Raw genomic sequence first — 13,374 nt, 5'->3', positions numbered from 1 at the left:
CATGAGACATGCTGATACGACACATATCTTAAACACGCTCGACCCATAATAATAGAAGTGTTGGTAATTGGTAGATCAACATATTCAAAAGCCCACAAACTTTACGTCTCTTTCACTTATTTCACTAGCCCTTCTCATAAAACGGTGTCGTAGTAAGCAACTTTCTGAAATTCAAGCATACTTTAATTTCACTGAACTCAATTTCGAAGTTGAAAATGGCGGGCTAATCTTTCTCACTTTCTCTCTCCTCTCTCTTCCAACCTCCCATGGCTTCCTTCCATAACAGAGCAGAAGGAACTGTACTCTCAAAGTTATCCGAGCTTCGAACAGTTTGCAACAAAGATATCGAAATTCACCACCAAAATACTGACTCAATTTTCGCCTCTTTTGGGAATTTCCTACAATCACAACGATCCAAAGCTGAATTAACTGTTCATAATCATGGTGTTCTTCTTTATTTTCACTCTAAATTTGTTTATTTATGATTTAATTTTGATTTTCTGTTGTGATTTAAGGGTTTACGCTTTTGTGTGTGATTATGTGTGTTTGATTAGGGTTTATCGGATTATCGAAATTACTTTGGTTTTATTATGAGTTGAAGAATTCTGGGAGATATTTTATGCTTAGGCTGACAATTTATGTGTAAATAAGAGTGATGAAATTATTTGAATTGCAGTGAAATTAGGGAAACTCAAAGTTGAATTAAGAGAATTGGAGGATGAATTGGTCAGAGCTTTGGCAGGTATGCCTCTTTGATTATTTCGTGGCGGATTTTTCGCTTGTAATTCAACATCATGGCGATATTTTATTGAATAGTGAAGATTTCCAATTGCCCTTCACATATAACTTGATGTTATGGTGCGAGCATCTGTCAATAATCTATCTTTTTCCGCAATGCCCTGTGGATTGATATGTTATGAAGGGTTTACTGTATGTCTTAATACTTGCACATACATGACATCCATAAATCGTGCGATTCTGGTTAGTAGCTTAACTTTTGTTGGTTGCAGCACATCAATGATCATTACACTCTGTCTGTTGATTGTGGAATGTGGCACTAGATTAATATAAGCTTCTTCTCACGTGGTATATCCTTTGTTTGTACCCAAGTTACAGTTGTGGGGTGATACATGTCATACATCTATGTATAATTTTGCTTCCTTCATAAGTCTCTGAATTGCTTCAGACTTTGGAAGCTAATAAGTGTAATGTTTGCGTTTACTTATATTCTAGAAGTTGTTATGAGGGATAAATTCCAGATCCATACCATAGCTGCCAGATGATGTATGCCTTATATAATTGTATTGGAAATCGCAATGCATGGTTGGGGTGGTCCTGTGGCATAGGAGTATATATATTGAATGGGGCATACACATGTTTTTATTCAACCTCGCATACTTTTATTGTTTACATGCTTCATCATTGTTGCTATTTTGAAGCCATTCCCCTATTTGTGCAATTTCCCAAACATTTTCACATTGTTTTGAAATATGGAATTTCATCTACCAACTACATTCTGTTACCTTTTAGCATTAATTTCTATGACTATTAATTAGTTACACAGTAGCACTGCATAAGGGATTGTGAATGACCATTATACACAATATACACGAGTCAAGAAAGCTTGAGACTTTATGCTGCAGTTAACAAGCATTTTGTTGCAGTTTTCTATGTACTGATGTTATGTCTGTTCACAGTTAAGACACGGAATGAGGTCAAGCGGATTGCAATAACAGACTCCCTTTCTGAAACGATTGTAAAAGCGGATGAGCTTCAAAAAATTGTACAAGATCAAGCAGCTAGAAAAGATGAGTATGCTTCCATCCTATCCGAACAGTCAAAAGGTAAATGTTTTTACTATAGTTGAACTATTTTATGTTTGCTGAATATAGTTATATACAGAGTTAGTGTATTAGGTTTTTGACTCCATGGAGATGTGAGTTATTAAACAATCATGTGGCTACAAATGATTTTACTAGATGGTTAATGATTATATAGATTTCTCTGTACTAAGTGGAGTAAGTATATCACATACTTCCTCTTCCAAGATAATTATCCACATCCCTCGGGATAAACATAGAGGGGATATTTTTTTTCACTGTGGTCAGTTGCTTTTGAATTGTGAGTGGTTTTCATACAAAAGAAACAGTTTTAAAGTAAACACCATGGTATGTTATATTGTAAAGTAATTGCTTCACTATATGCTCTCTCTATCATTTCGATCCTTTAAGGTTTCCAATATTTTTAACACCTTTGCCAATGTACATTTCAAATCTTTAGTATCTATAATTACATGTTATTGAAGATTAAAAAAGTTTGATATTCTAAAAGTACTCATCGAGATGAATCAAACAGAACTCCACTTGACCATTTTTTTTCTTAAATATATTGGAGAGAATTTAGGAGATTCTCTTAAGTTGTAAATAGTATATAGATTCCAAATAGGAAGAAAATTTAGGATCAGAGGGAGTAGTATGTATCCAATGCTTATTTGCCTCTTGTTATAGCTGATAAAGCTCCTATTAATTCTTGCTTATTAAACCGCAAATAATAGCTAAGTCAATGTTTATGCTTTTCTATATGTCCTGTGCTGAAAATAAAGCTCTATAGAAAGTAAAATGTCTTTTCCTACTATGGGTTCTCCTCCTTGTATAAAGTTTGTCAGCATATATATGATGGTTATCCTTAAGAATTTCCTAGCATCTACCTTATGGTGACCCCGAGTCCCTGACAAACAAAGAGTTTCATTATTCACACTTGAATGAGGAAAAACTGACGAAACAAGAAGAGCGAAGTGGATTTGATCATTTAAGTGAGATCATCTATTATCTAGTACAATACAGATATATTTCAAACTCATGGATTTCAATAACAAATTTTATTGTTTACGGGTTTTATTTTGTAATGTTATTGTTTTAATTCTTGAGATTTCTATATCTTATTCTTCCTTTTGTTTTGTATTTTCATTAGCTATTGCTGAATCTGAAGAGAATAGTCGGGAAGCTTCTAGGAGCAGAGAAGAAATACAAGAGGCATTTAAATGGTACAACAGGATACTTGGTTTCCGTATTGATGGAGGACATGGTAATATTACGTTTTTAAATTGTGTTGTGGAGCATGCGTTCTTGTTGCTATGCAGTCATTACAACTCTCGTAAATGTCTTTTGGGGCAGGTGTTACATTCACATTTACTAGCGTCAACAAAAAATGTCCAGCTGAGGAGTATTCTTTCACTGTTCGCCATGCAAATGAAAAATATACTTGTAAGTGGTGTGGTGTAAAGAATGTGAAACACATTATTGGAATAGCTAATAAATTTTTCCATTGACTTTTGTCTTTACATGTGATGAACATGTCGTTGCAGTGCTTGGTTCTAAGCCACACTTGAAAGATATTGAAGAGCTGGTCCATGAATTAAATAAGAGCAATGGCCTATTCAGATTTGTTAGAATTATGAGAGAAAAATTCCAGACTACATCATTAGGTACTCTCAAACCCATAATTTATCTCTCGTTTAAAGCATAGATGGTAAACCTGACATTTTTTATTTTCCTGTGTGGAAGTTGTGTATAATAGTCACAGGATTCTCTGGTGGTTAGCTAACTTACAAACTTGTTGTTGGCATGTTGCTACATTTTTTGGAGCTGTTCACTTTTTGCTTAATTTGAAATGATAATAGAAATACTCCTGCATCAGTTAGCTCGACAAATTATTTGGTTGATTATTCTAATATATGGTATTCTTCTTTGTTTCTCAGGGCCAGTGTCTCACTTCATATATCAAGATCAAGATTGTACCAGTATCTCATTATCTGCTCCAGTTTCCTTAGGTTCAATTTGTAGCAGAAGTAAATCGCCACTACCACTTAGAGAAGTCAATGGAGAGACTAAAAAACTTGATCATGGATAAGGCACCAAATCACCTCATCTCTTCCTATCTCCTCGACGCTCACCTCGTCTTTTGGTAGTACTTGAGAATACCTTTTATTTTAATATTTTTTCTGTCGTTTTGCTGTTCCTTTCTTTTCCAATGAGGTTTGTGTGTGGCAGTGTGCTGGCACAATGAAGTGCATACATAAACAATCACAACTAATTATAATTGCCTCTTAGACAAACAAAATAGGTTCTCATTGATTGTTTATGATGTTTTGGCTAGGAAAAGAGAATTGGTATAATGATGAACTCATCTTCATTCTCAGGCAATGAACTCGTAGGTGACTTGAAGAAACCTAACCTTTGCCTGTGTATTTATTGAAAAACATTAGAATAACCCAACAAAATATTATAGATCCTACTATATATATGACTTTTCTTACACAATATTTGTCCAAGTTTTTTTCTTTACTATGCATTGTTAGAGTCTGTAACAAGTGTTGTTTAATAAAATACATATTTAAAGGTAAACCTTGTAATTTTCAAAATTAAAAAAAATAAGGTCCTAGAATATGTTTTCTAGGAGCTTATTTTTAAATGTATTGGATGATTCTAGGTTATAATGTTATCTTAAAACAATAACCTAGTAATTTAAAATAACATATTCTTTATTGTTTTGAATATGTGTTTTTAAAAAGCTAAGACCTCATGGTTTATTTGTTTATGATGCTTTGGCAAGGACCAATTGATTGTGCCTATATAGGCTATATTACACTGTTGGTGGCTGTTTTTGGATAGCTGTTTGGCTGAAGAAATTTGGGTTTTAATTGGAAATAGGTTTGGTGGTGGTGAATTGTGAGTGATTGTCCAAATTTCAGATTATTAGCTGGAATCTGGAAATAGAATATGAATGTTTCAGGAATTTGGAACTTTTCTCAATTTAAATTCGGATCAATTCAGGATCAAATTATGATAGCAGAACTAAATCAACTTTTTTTTTTTGGTTGGAAAGGTAACACTGATATTCCTTAAATATTATGAAGATTTTAGATCTCCTTCCCCCCACCCCCCCCCCCTATCTGCATTATCACTCTGATAATCTCCCCGTTTTCTGGTAGTATGTTAGTTTTCGGAAACACCACATATGCCTTGTGTTGCTTGGCTTCATTCTTGACTAATTCAGCGAACAACAATTCTATTTTTACCTCATTTGATGTTCTTCTGTGAGTTCATCTGAATGTATATTAAATATGTTTATCAATAAGTATTGGGACTGTTTGATTGTTTCAAAGTGTATTCTGAAGGCATTTAGGAGGGTGTGAGTTGGTTATACTTTCCGGTCTCTGTTTGAAATTGTGATAATAGAATGCTATGGACTATGATGTGGATTATTAATTCATTGTTGCACTTGCACATTGCAGGGTTAAAAACCTAGAGAAGGATGAACACACATATGCTGTCCCCAGAAACTGGGGAAAACGTAATTTATGGGAAGGAATATTAACTGCTATGTTACGTGGTAACATTGGGCAGATTTGCTTGACAGGTTGTGTGAAGCTTAGTCTAGTTGTATTTACTATTTAGTATAGCTAATTGTATTTACGTGGTAATCCTTTTTGCAAATTTTCTTCTGAAGAGTGGAGACCGCAGCTGCTGCCAAGATGTTTTTAAGTCCTTCAACTCCTTTTGTGCTGAGGGTTGTAAGTTGAGTTCCATTTTGTGTAAATATTTTGTCATATGATGTGCCTTCTGTTTCTTCTACTTTCCTGCAGTCCTGCCCTTAGTTTTGAGCACTAGGATTCTTACACTCGATGGACATAGCGACATAAGTTAAGACATACTGTAATATTCTTTAGATTTGGAGTTTATTACGGTAATATTTATTGTGTTAGGAGTTATTAATTGTTGACGGTAATAATACAAGTAGTCTTTTTCAAGCCGAACATGGTGAATAATTGATTGCGATGAACAAAATATAGCATGAGTTGCTCTACAAAAAGGTTAAAAAACTTTCAAGTAGAAGTAGTAAAAGAAAGTACTCCGTAAATAAATAAAAAAATTAAAAAACAAACTGCTAGTACCACGTCTTACCTTCTCGATCTTTCCTTTTTTCACTTAAGATTATTTTTTTTACTGTAGGATGTAAGTTTATCTAACCTTTAATGTACATGTCCTAATGTTTCTTCATAATTTACTAGAACCGTTCTTAACCTTGTTATAGGTCAGTAGCATGTGATCTCATGATCTCATAAAATATGTAATCATGTAGCACACTATGTCTTTAATCATCTATATTTAACTTGAATTTACATTTTTTTAGTTACTTTTGTTTGATACATTAATAATACTAATATAGAACGCGAGATAATATGAAATTACAGAATACTTTCCGTTGTCGAATAGAAAGAAAAAAGGGAGTTTAAACAAACCCCATTAACGCATGTCGAAACGAGTCCCTTGCTGCATTATCATGCCACAATAACATGTTTCTTCATATTTTACTAGAACCGTTCTTAACCTTCTCATAGGCTTAATAGAGCAGTATATGCTACTTCCTCCATTTTATAATGTTAGTTTCATATATTATTTTAGGCATTTTAAAAAGATCTAGTCATATTAAATATGTTCCATTTTTAAATTAATTTTTTTGGAATTAATTGGTTGTGGATTAATGACATGGCTCTAAGTAAGGAAATCTCTACCTTGAATTATGCTGACTTATGCTTTCCCAAACACAAATCAAAAAACTTAAATAAGATAAACTAATTATGAATTATTTTGTACTTTAATGTTAGATTCTAAATATTCTTCTAAGTTTTGGAAGTATCGAAGAGGCCAATAGAAATTACCCTGGCCTACTTTTTACTTTTTTTTTCGTATTTCTATTTATCGTAGTGAAGTTGGCGCATCAAAAAAAAGGTAAACTATTATATGTGATTGATTCCAAATGGGACTAACATTATGAAACATGGGGAGTATATGGTTTTGTGATGGCACTATATACTTTAACTTAGGCAATTAATATGCAATGTTGTAATATAATGCTTTTCCCCTAGGGTTTGTGGAGAAGATGTAAACCAAAGTTACAACTATAAACAAAAGTTTAAACCTTGTGCATATATGTTGAAAGTACTCAACAAAATAATATCATTATTCGTATCAATAATATTTTTATTGATCTATTTGGTATCGTAATATAGAACTCTGTATATATACATGAAATATTTTCAAACTAACTACGAACCAACTAGTGGTACGGTGTACAGACTAATAGACTAATTCTTTTTTATGATTTTACTTTAAGATAAACCAATAAACCAAAGAAAAAAAAAAAAACAAAACAAGATTTACATCTATAATTTTTCTGCTAATTAATGTAATTAAAAAAAATAGTAATAGTAATTAAGAGAGTGAAGGATGTTGTAATCTCCTGCAGATGAGAGAACGTGTATGCTTCCAAAGTCTCAAAGCTTGAGAATGATCAGCAGCTAAAGCTGAACAAGAAGTTTGATTACAATCTGCAAAGTACTTTCCACTTACACCTTCTGTTTCTGGGCTTAGTGCTACATAACATGTTGTTGCTGCACCCTACAAAAAAATTTATACATTCACACATTTTATTAAAAGAATCAAATTTTTGTGGCATGTCTGATTTTTTATTTTTACAGTAATTATTGATATTGTAGATAAAGTATAAAGTCATATCATAACTCTTATTTCTAAGGTGATTTTGTTTTTACCATGCAATATATGTCAGTACGTGTGCAAGTGAAAGTAAGCATCTTTGATGAGACTTTGCAGTGCATGAGGAATGAACGAAAGATGTGAATACTAGATTTTAATGGATATGGGAATGATTTTTTGTTTTAGTGTCGAAAAGAGGTTTAGTTGAAAGGTCGCTCGATTTCTCTAATTAAAACATGATATTGGAAGATGATGGGTTTTATTTTTAGTGAAATTAAAACGCTTCATTGATAGAGAATATATGCAGAATATTCTTATATTAGATTTAGGATATTGATCAATGAAAGTCACTTCAATTGAGGAATATTCACATCCTTAAACCCAATATGCTCTTAAGATGAAAACGATCAATGAATTTTTACATCCTTAAACCCAATAAACTCATAAGATGAAAACTATCAATTAATGTATAGACGGATTTTTAAATAATACTTTCATATATGTCAATTTGTCATATGATAACACGTGTATCAACACTTACTTTCGCGTTAGTACGGAGTAATACATACATTTATTTTTAACGATAATGTTGATTTTGTCGAAAATGCACTAAATATATGAAATTGACTTTTAATAAGCAAAAATTTAAGGTAAATGAGACAAACCTGTGACGTGGTCTTGAGCAACTTGGCTGCTAGGAAATACAAAGAATCTGCAACAAAGCAATATAATCCATGATGATTAACATTTTGCGGTTGTGAAGGTTTCCCATTTATCTAAATACAATTAAATATAATTAGAAGGATAATGAAAGTGATTAATAATTTAATCATGTATTATACATTAGTACATTATAAACTATATGAATATTTTTGGACGGATAATGGGAATATAAATGTGATTAATAATAATTAATCACATATTATATGATAATGTAGTATATAAATTAAAAGGGGTGACAAAGCATGCCTGTAATAAAGCCTTTATGAGCCCTTATAATTCCTGTCTTCACTATTCCTGGGTGTACTGCGTTGATTGTTACTCTTGTATTTCTTTCCTGCATTTTTAAAGACAAAAGGATAAAATTTTATTAGAAAAATAGTCAATTTTTAGAACACCAGTGCTCTTATAATCATAGCTTCTCTTTTGTTTTTTTATGGCACCTTTTCTTATCTTTTTGACTTTTCTTTTTGTTCTTTTCTTAGTTTTATTAATTTAATTTTATCAAATATTATGGATATTAATTAGATCATTAGCTAGGCTAATCTAATGTCATGTCTTAGCTAATAATCTAGTGATTAATTATTCGTACATCATTATGAGCTAATCTAATTTCAGAAAGTTCACTAATTTTTATCTAAATTAATTATTACGGAGTACTATCTCCACATTTGGATTATAAATGTTGATAGTATAGGGATTAGCGATAAAATTTAATAGTATTAACTCGATCTGTTTGTTTAATCATAAGTGATAAATTGTTATGAGAAAAACCTATCTTGATGATAATTAGGGTAAAGACCTGTCTTAATTGCTCTACATATCTAGGACGGAATTGGGGCCTTATGCAATGTTCAAGTACTAAAAAATTGGAAATTAGTTAACATTCTACTCTTACTTCCTAATTCCTCGAAAAAAAAATTATACATATAATATAGTATAGATATATTTAATTTTTTTTTTTTTTTTTGAAACCTTATAGATATATTTATATAAAATCATGTAAAATACTCTATTTATGAAACAGAAAAGAGTATGAAGTGCTACCTTTAATTGCCTTGCCATTTCTCTGGCATGCATAATGTTAGCCAGTTTTGATTGCGCGTATGCACGTGTACCATTATAACTACAATGTTGAACCAAAAGCATAAAGTTCAGAAAAACATAAAAGAAAAAAGAACTGGATAGTATACATACAAATACTACTTTTATAAATTTTCTTATTGAAAATCACCCAATAATTAATCAATATATTAAAAGGGAGATAGTAATACTTATTCTGTTTCATAAATATTGTCACATATAAACTTATACAAATTGTAATTAACCCAAAACTTTAATCATTTACATCCTTAATTATATATAAGTAAATATTATAAAATGTTTTAATTTTAATATATAGAGTACGTATAATATATACAGACGAATCTAATAAGATTTCAAATGAACAAGTTTTTCCATGTAAATCATGATAGAAGGTTATTAAAGGAAAGTAATTAATTGAATACTCGTAGTAAAAGAGTCCAAATGTTATAATATTTGTTAAACAGAGCAAGTAGATGGAATAAAACTCTAAAAAAAATATTGATAAACAAAAAAATGAGTGGGAATATTTACTTCTTAGGATTCAGCATTTTAGAAAGAGAGAAGTGATCATTCTTCACCCAACTGTGAGTTAAAGAGGAAACATTTATTATTCTTCCTGGAATCCCTGATTGTGATGCTGTCTCCACCATCTTTTCTAACAGTAATTCTGTTAGTAAAAAATGCCCTGCCAACAAAACAAGGTGGAGGTAAATTTTCCATCACTACTCTCCTACACTATTATGCCTAATTCGGTTATTTAAAAAAAAAAAAAACGGAGATAATTAAACTATTTCTTCCTGGCTTGGATTATTCATTAATACGGAGAATGATATAATGACAGGCATTAAACATCAATAATCAAGTTTGACGAAAAGTTTGACCGTAAAAGCTAAACATGATCACTTTGATTTATAGACAAAGAAATAAACTCATTGATACTCCATAATAATTTAAATTAATGCCGTCGTGGGTTTTGCTCCTTCATCCAAAAGGGTAATTATATGTTTTGACATGAAAATCACTTGCGTCTCTTCAAAGTTATCTAATGAAATTGGAATAAATTGTAGTAAAATTTTAGTTGTTAAGCTTTTGCTGGTAGAATAGTAACTTGCATAAGACTAGCTAAAACAATAATGTGCGTCGTTGGTAGATGTCAACTAGTTAAATTAATTCCTTTTTCAAATATAGCATCTAAGATTTGGCCTTTTTGTTCAAACTCATTTACGTTGCTATCTTCTAGTTGTTTCTAAATCCAGAAAATATTCCAGTATCACACTAAAACATCCAAAAATAAAACTTTAATTGGTATTCCAATGAAATATGCCTGTTCAACTTAAATATTTAGTGATTTTAATGTGAGTTTATAAGAATTGATAAATTTGGGCAATTTACTCCAAAGAAATGAGCAATTTTACCATGGAAAAAAAAAAGGTTGGTAGGTTTTCATAGGGAGGGAAATGCATGGGGACACCACCTTAGCTTTATAATCAAAATAGATCACAAAAGATTTTATTTATCAATAAAAGTGGAACAAAAATCTTACCTAAATAATTTGTTGCCATTGTAAGCTCAATCTTGTCTTCAGAAAATTCCAGCTTTTGAGAAAATACTCCAGCATTGTTTCTGCATATATGAAATTCTAACACTTTAAAACTTCGCAAATTTTTTTATCTACTAAGTACATTAATAATTACGAAACCTATGAAATCCAAACTTTAAAAAACAGAGAGAGTATGACTGTACGTCGTGTATGATATGAATATATACGTACTCTATATAAAATCATGTTATACAACACTTACATAAGAATATTGAGAGGTAAATCAAGAGACAAGAATTCCGAACAAAATCTGCTAACAGAAGCCATGGAACTAAGATCAATCTCCAAAATTATAATTTGAGCGTGAGGTGCTTCTTTTAAGATTGCCTCCTTAACTTCAGCTCCTTTGCTCAAATTTCTTGCTGCAATTACAATCCTTACTCCTTTCTTTGCTAGAACTCTTGCTGTTTCTGCCCCAATACCCGACGTCGCGCCTAATTAATTCAAAATTAATTTCAATCAGCACCATTTTAATAATAATGCTAATCCAAACATGATTAAATTATTTGCATGGAATTGACTAATTTTTTATAACGTCAATGACTGAAAAATGATCAAAATATATAAAATACTCACGCATGGGAAAAGCTGTGATTTATTTGATTAATTAAATTTGCTAAAAGTGGATATGAGTTTTAAATACTAGTCAGAAGTTTCCATAAAAGCTGTGATGTGCTCTGATCCAATAAAAGATTTCAATTCCATATAAACACAAAAAACTAATCCTCCTACTACAACCTTTGGATCAAACAAGCAATATTTAATACTAAATTATTAGATTATTATAAAAAAAAAAAAATGACATATAAATATGCATGTGTATATGTTACACGAACTATACGTAGTATATGTTACACTAGCTAACTAGCTAGCCTCATTCATGCCATGTATCTATTAGAAACGATGATATTAGCAACATAGTTATTCCTCGATCGATCAGATAAGATACAAATGAAAAATTACATGAAATCGTTTACGAAAGATATAAGATATGGATCGAATTACCGGTGATGATAGCCGTGAGAAGATGAGGTGGACAAAAGCAATGTTCGGTAACTTGATCAGCAGTAGAATTAGAGCCATAACCACTAGGACCAGCAATTCCGGCCAAGTATTTCAGTGCTGCCTTCATGATATTAGTGTTGTGAAATAGCCTATTATATGTGCTTACTAAATTTGTGTATGAAGTTTCAAGTTATTGTGAGATATATTTATATATAAAGCAATATATATAGTAGTATACGTTATAATAATATTTTGTAAATTAATTAATTTTGTTGGTGGTCCAAAGGAGCAAACATTATTTTATGCTGCCTCATAGACCATAAGATACCAAGGTGGTCCATCCCCAATGATATTGGCCCTCATATGTCTGTAACTAGTATGTATTATAGTACATTAGGGAATCTACATAAACGTCACACAGTGGCCAATCTGCGCTACATTTTGGTTCAATAGGGCGTTTTATCTTATCATATTTTCTTAAAATGAATTATTCGTAAGAAAAATAATGGATGGATTGTTTATATTATTAGTTCGATGTATTCTGAAACACCTAATTTTATTGGTCTGTGTAAGATACACGTAATATGTGCGATTTTCATAAGAATTTATAGTAAAAAAATAAATTGGAATTTTGAAAGGAAGCTAATAAGAGTGATGGAGGTGCAATTGGCAATCTCCACAATAAGTTGTCAATCGATCTCCTTTAATTTTTATATTTTTTCTTTTGTGGTTAAACTGTTCATACTTATTGGTTTTCATTTGTTTTCCTCTCTTTTTTTCTTTGTGGCAATTGAGATTACTTGTTACTTTCCAGGCTTTCTTTTGGGAGTATTGATTATTTGCTATTGGAGTTTAATGAGATTAAAGAGAGAAAAAATATGACATGACATAAAGATGTTTTTACTTAGAGTGGTAAAATAAAGTGTACATTTCCAAATTAAAATATTTTATGACAATTCTATGCCTGCGGAAAATCTTATGGAAGACTTCTAGAACAGATTATTATTTACATTTACTTTGTCTAAAAGCTATTCTAGACATAAGTGAGGGTGAAGTTACAAGTGTTTAAGGAGTACTTATACTTTGTGATTAATCTCTCATCATGAATAATGTTTATGCTTCTACAATCTCCAATTGTGAATCAAAGTAATTACAACGTATTTTTCATGGTCGGTATAGTAAGGTAAATCAACAGTAACCGACCTTATTTAACAAATTAACAAGGACGGACATATTTTATATATACTTGGTCAGATCGATGAATAAATAATATGAATGACTCATTTATTTCCTTATATGTGAAGCTAGTATCGTATTAGATAGTTTGTTGTATACTTGTATGTACTTGAGTGTGGATAGATATGTGACGTCCTGAGCTCCTAATATTGGATGGATAATTTTCGGAGG

General features: G+C 31.2%; 2 protein-coding genes across 2 annotated transcripts; one reads left to right on the top strand and one right to left on the bottom strand.

The window, feature by feature from the left end:
- Positions 1 to 5,983, top strand: LOC110727601 (probable kinetochore protein SPC25). Its single transcript, XM_021907182.1, has 8 exons — positions 1 to 444; positions 677 to 742; positions 1,698 to 1,844; positions 2,971 to 3,084; positions 3,174 to 3,263; positions 3,365 to 3,484; positions 3,758 to 3,963; positions 5,294 to 5,983. The coding sequence occupies exons 1-7, from the start codon at positions 267 to 269 to the stop codon at positions 3,907 to 3,909; spliced, it is 867 nt and encodes a 288-aa protein (XP_021762874.1). The 5' UTR covers positions 1 to 266; the 3' UTR covers positions 3,910 to 3,963; positions 5,294 to 5,983.
- Positions 5,984 to 7,025: 1,042 nt separating this feature from the next.
- LOC110727600 (short-chain dehydrogenase TIC 32, chloroplastic-like) lies at positions 7,026 to 12,175 on the bottom strand. The gene is made up of 8 exons (XM_021907180.1): positions 11,968 to 12,175; positions 11,165 to 11,396; positions 10,906 to 10,985; positions 9,894 to 10,047; positions 9,324 to 9,402; positions 8,526 to 8,613; positions 8,222 to 8,268; positions 7,026 to 7,460 (listed from the first exon to the last, which is right to left on the bottom strand). The coding sequence occupies exons 1-8, from the start codon at positions 12,092 to 12,094 to the stop codon at positions 7,275 to 7,277; spliced, it is 993 nt and encodes a 330-aa protein (XP_021762872.1). The 5' UTR covers positions 12,095 to 12,175; the 3' UTR covers positions 7,026 to 7,274.
- Positions 12,176 to 13,374: the final 1,199 nt, after the last annotated feature.

The sequence above is a fragment of the Chenopodium quinoa genome, unplaced genomic scaffold (genome assembly GCF_001683475.1).
Source record: "Chenopodium quinoa cultivar QQ74 unplaced genomic scaffold, ASM168347v1, whole genome shotgun sequence".
NCBI lineage: Eukaryota > Viridiplantae > Streptophyta > Magnoliopsida > Caryophyllales > Amaranthaceae > Chenopodium > Chenopodium quinoa.
The sequence above is the reverse complement of the archived record's forward strand: the minus strand, read 5'-3'. Positions and strand labels throughout refer to the sequence as shown.

Coding starts and splice junctions, on each gene's coding strand:
- LOC110727601 (XM_021907182.1), top strand. CDS start 267: ATGGCTTCCTTCCATAACAGAGCAGAAGGAACTGTACTCTCAAAGTTA. Junction 445..676: donor ATTAACTGTTCATAATCATG/GTGTTCTTCTTT, acceptor TTTGAATTGCAG/TGAAATTAGGGAAACTCAAA. Junction 3,085..3,173: donor CCGTATTGATGGAGGACATG/GTAATATTACGT, acceptor CTTTTGGGGCAG/GTGTTACATTCACATTTACT.
- LOC110727600 (XM_021907180.1), bottom strand. CDS start 12,094: ATGAAGGCAGCACTGAAATACTTGGCCGGAATTGCTGGTCCTAGTGGT. Junction 9,403..9,893: donor AAAATGCTGAATCCTAAGAA/GTAAATATTCCC, acceptor TCAACATTGTAG/TTATAATGGTACACGTGCAT. Junction 8,269..8,525: donor TCATAAAGGCTTTATTACAG/GCATGCTTTGTC, acceptor GCTTTGTTGCAG/ATTCTTTGTATTTCCTAGCA.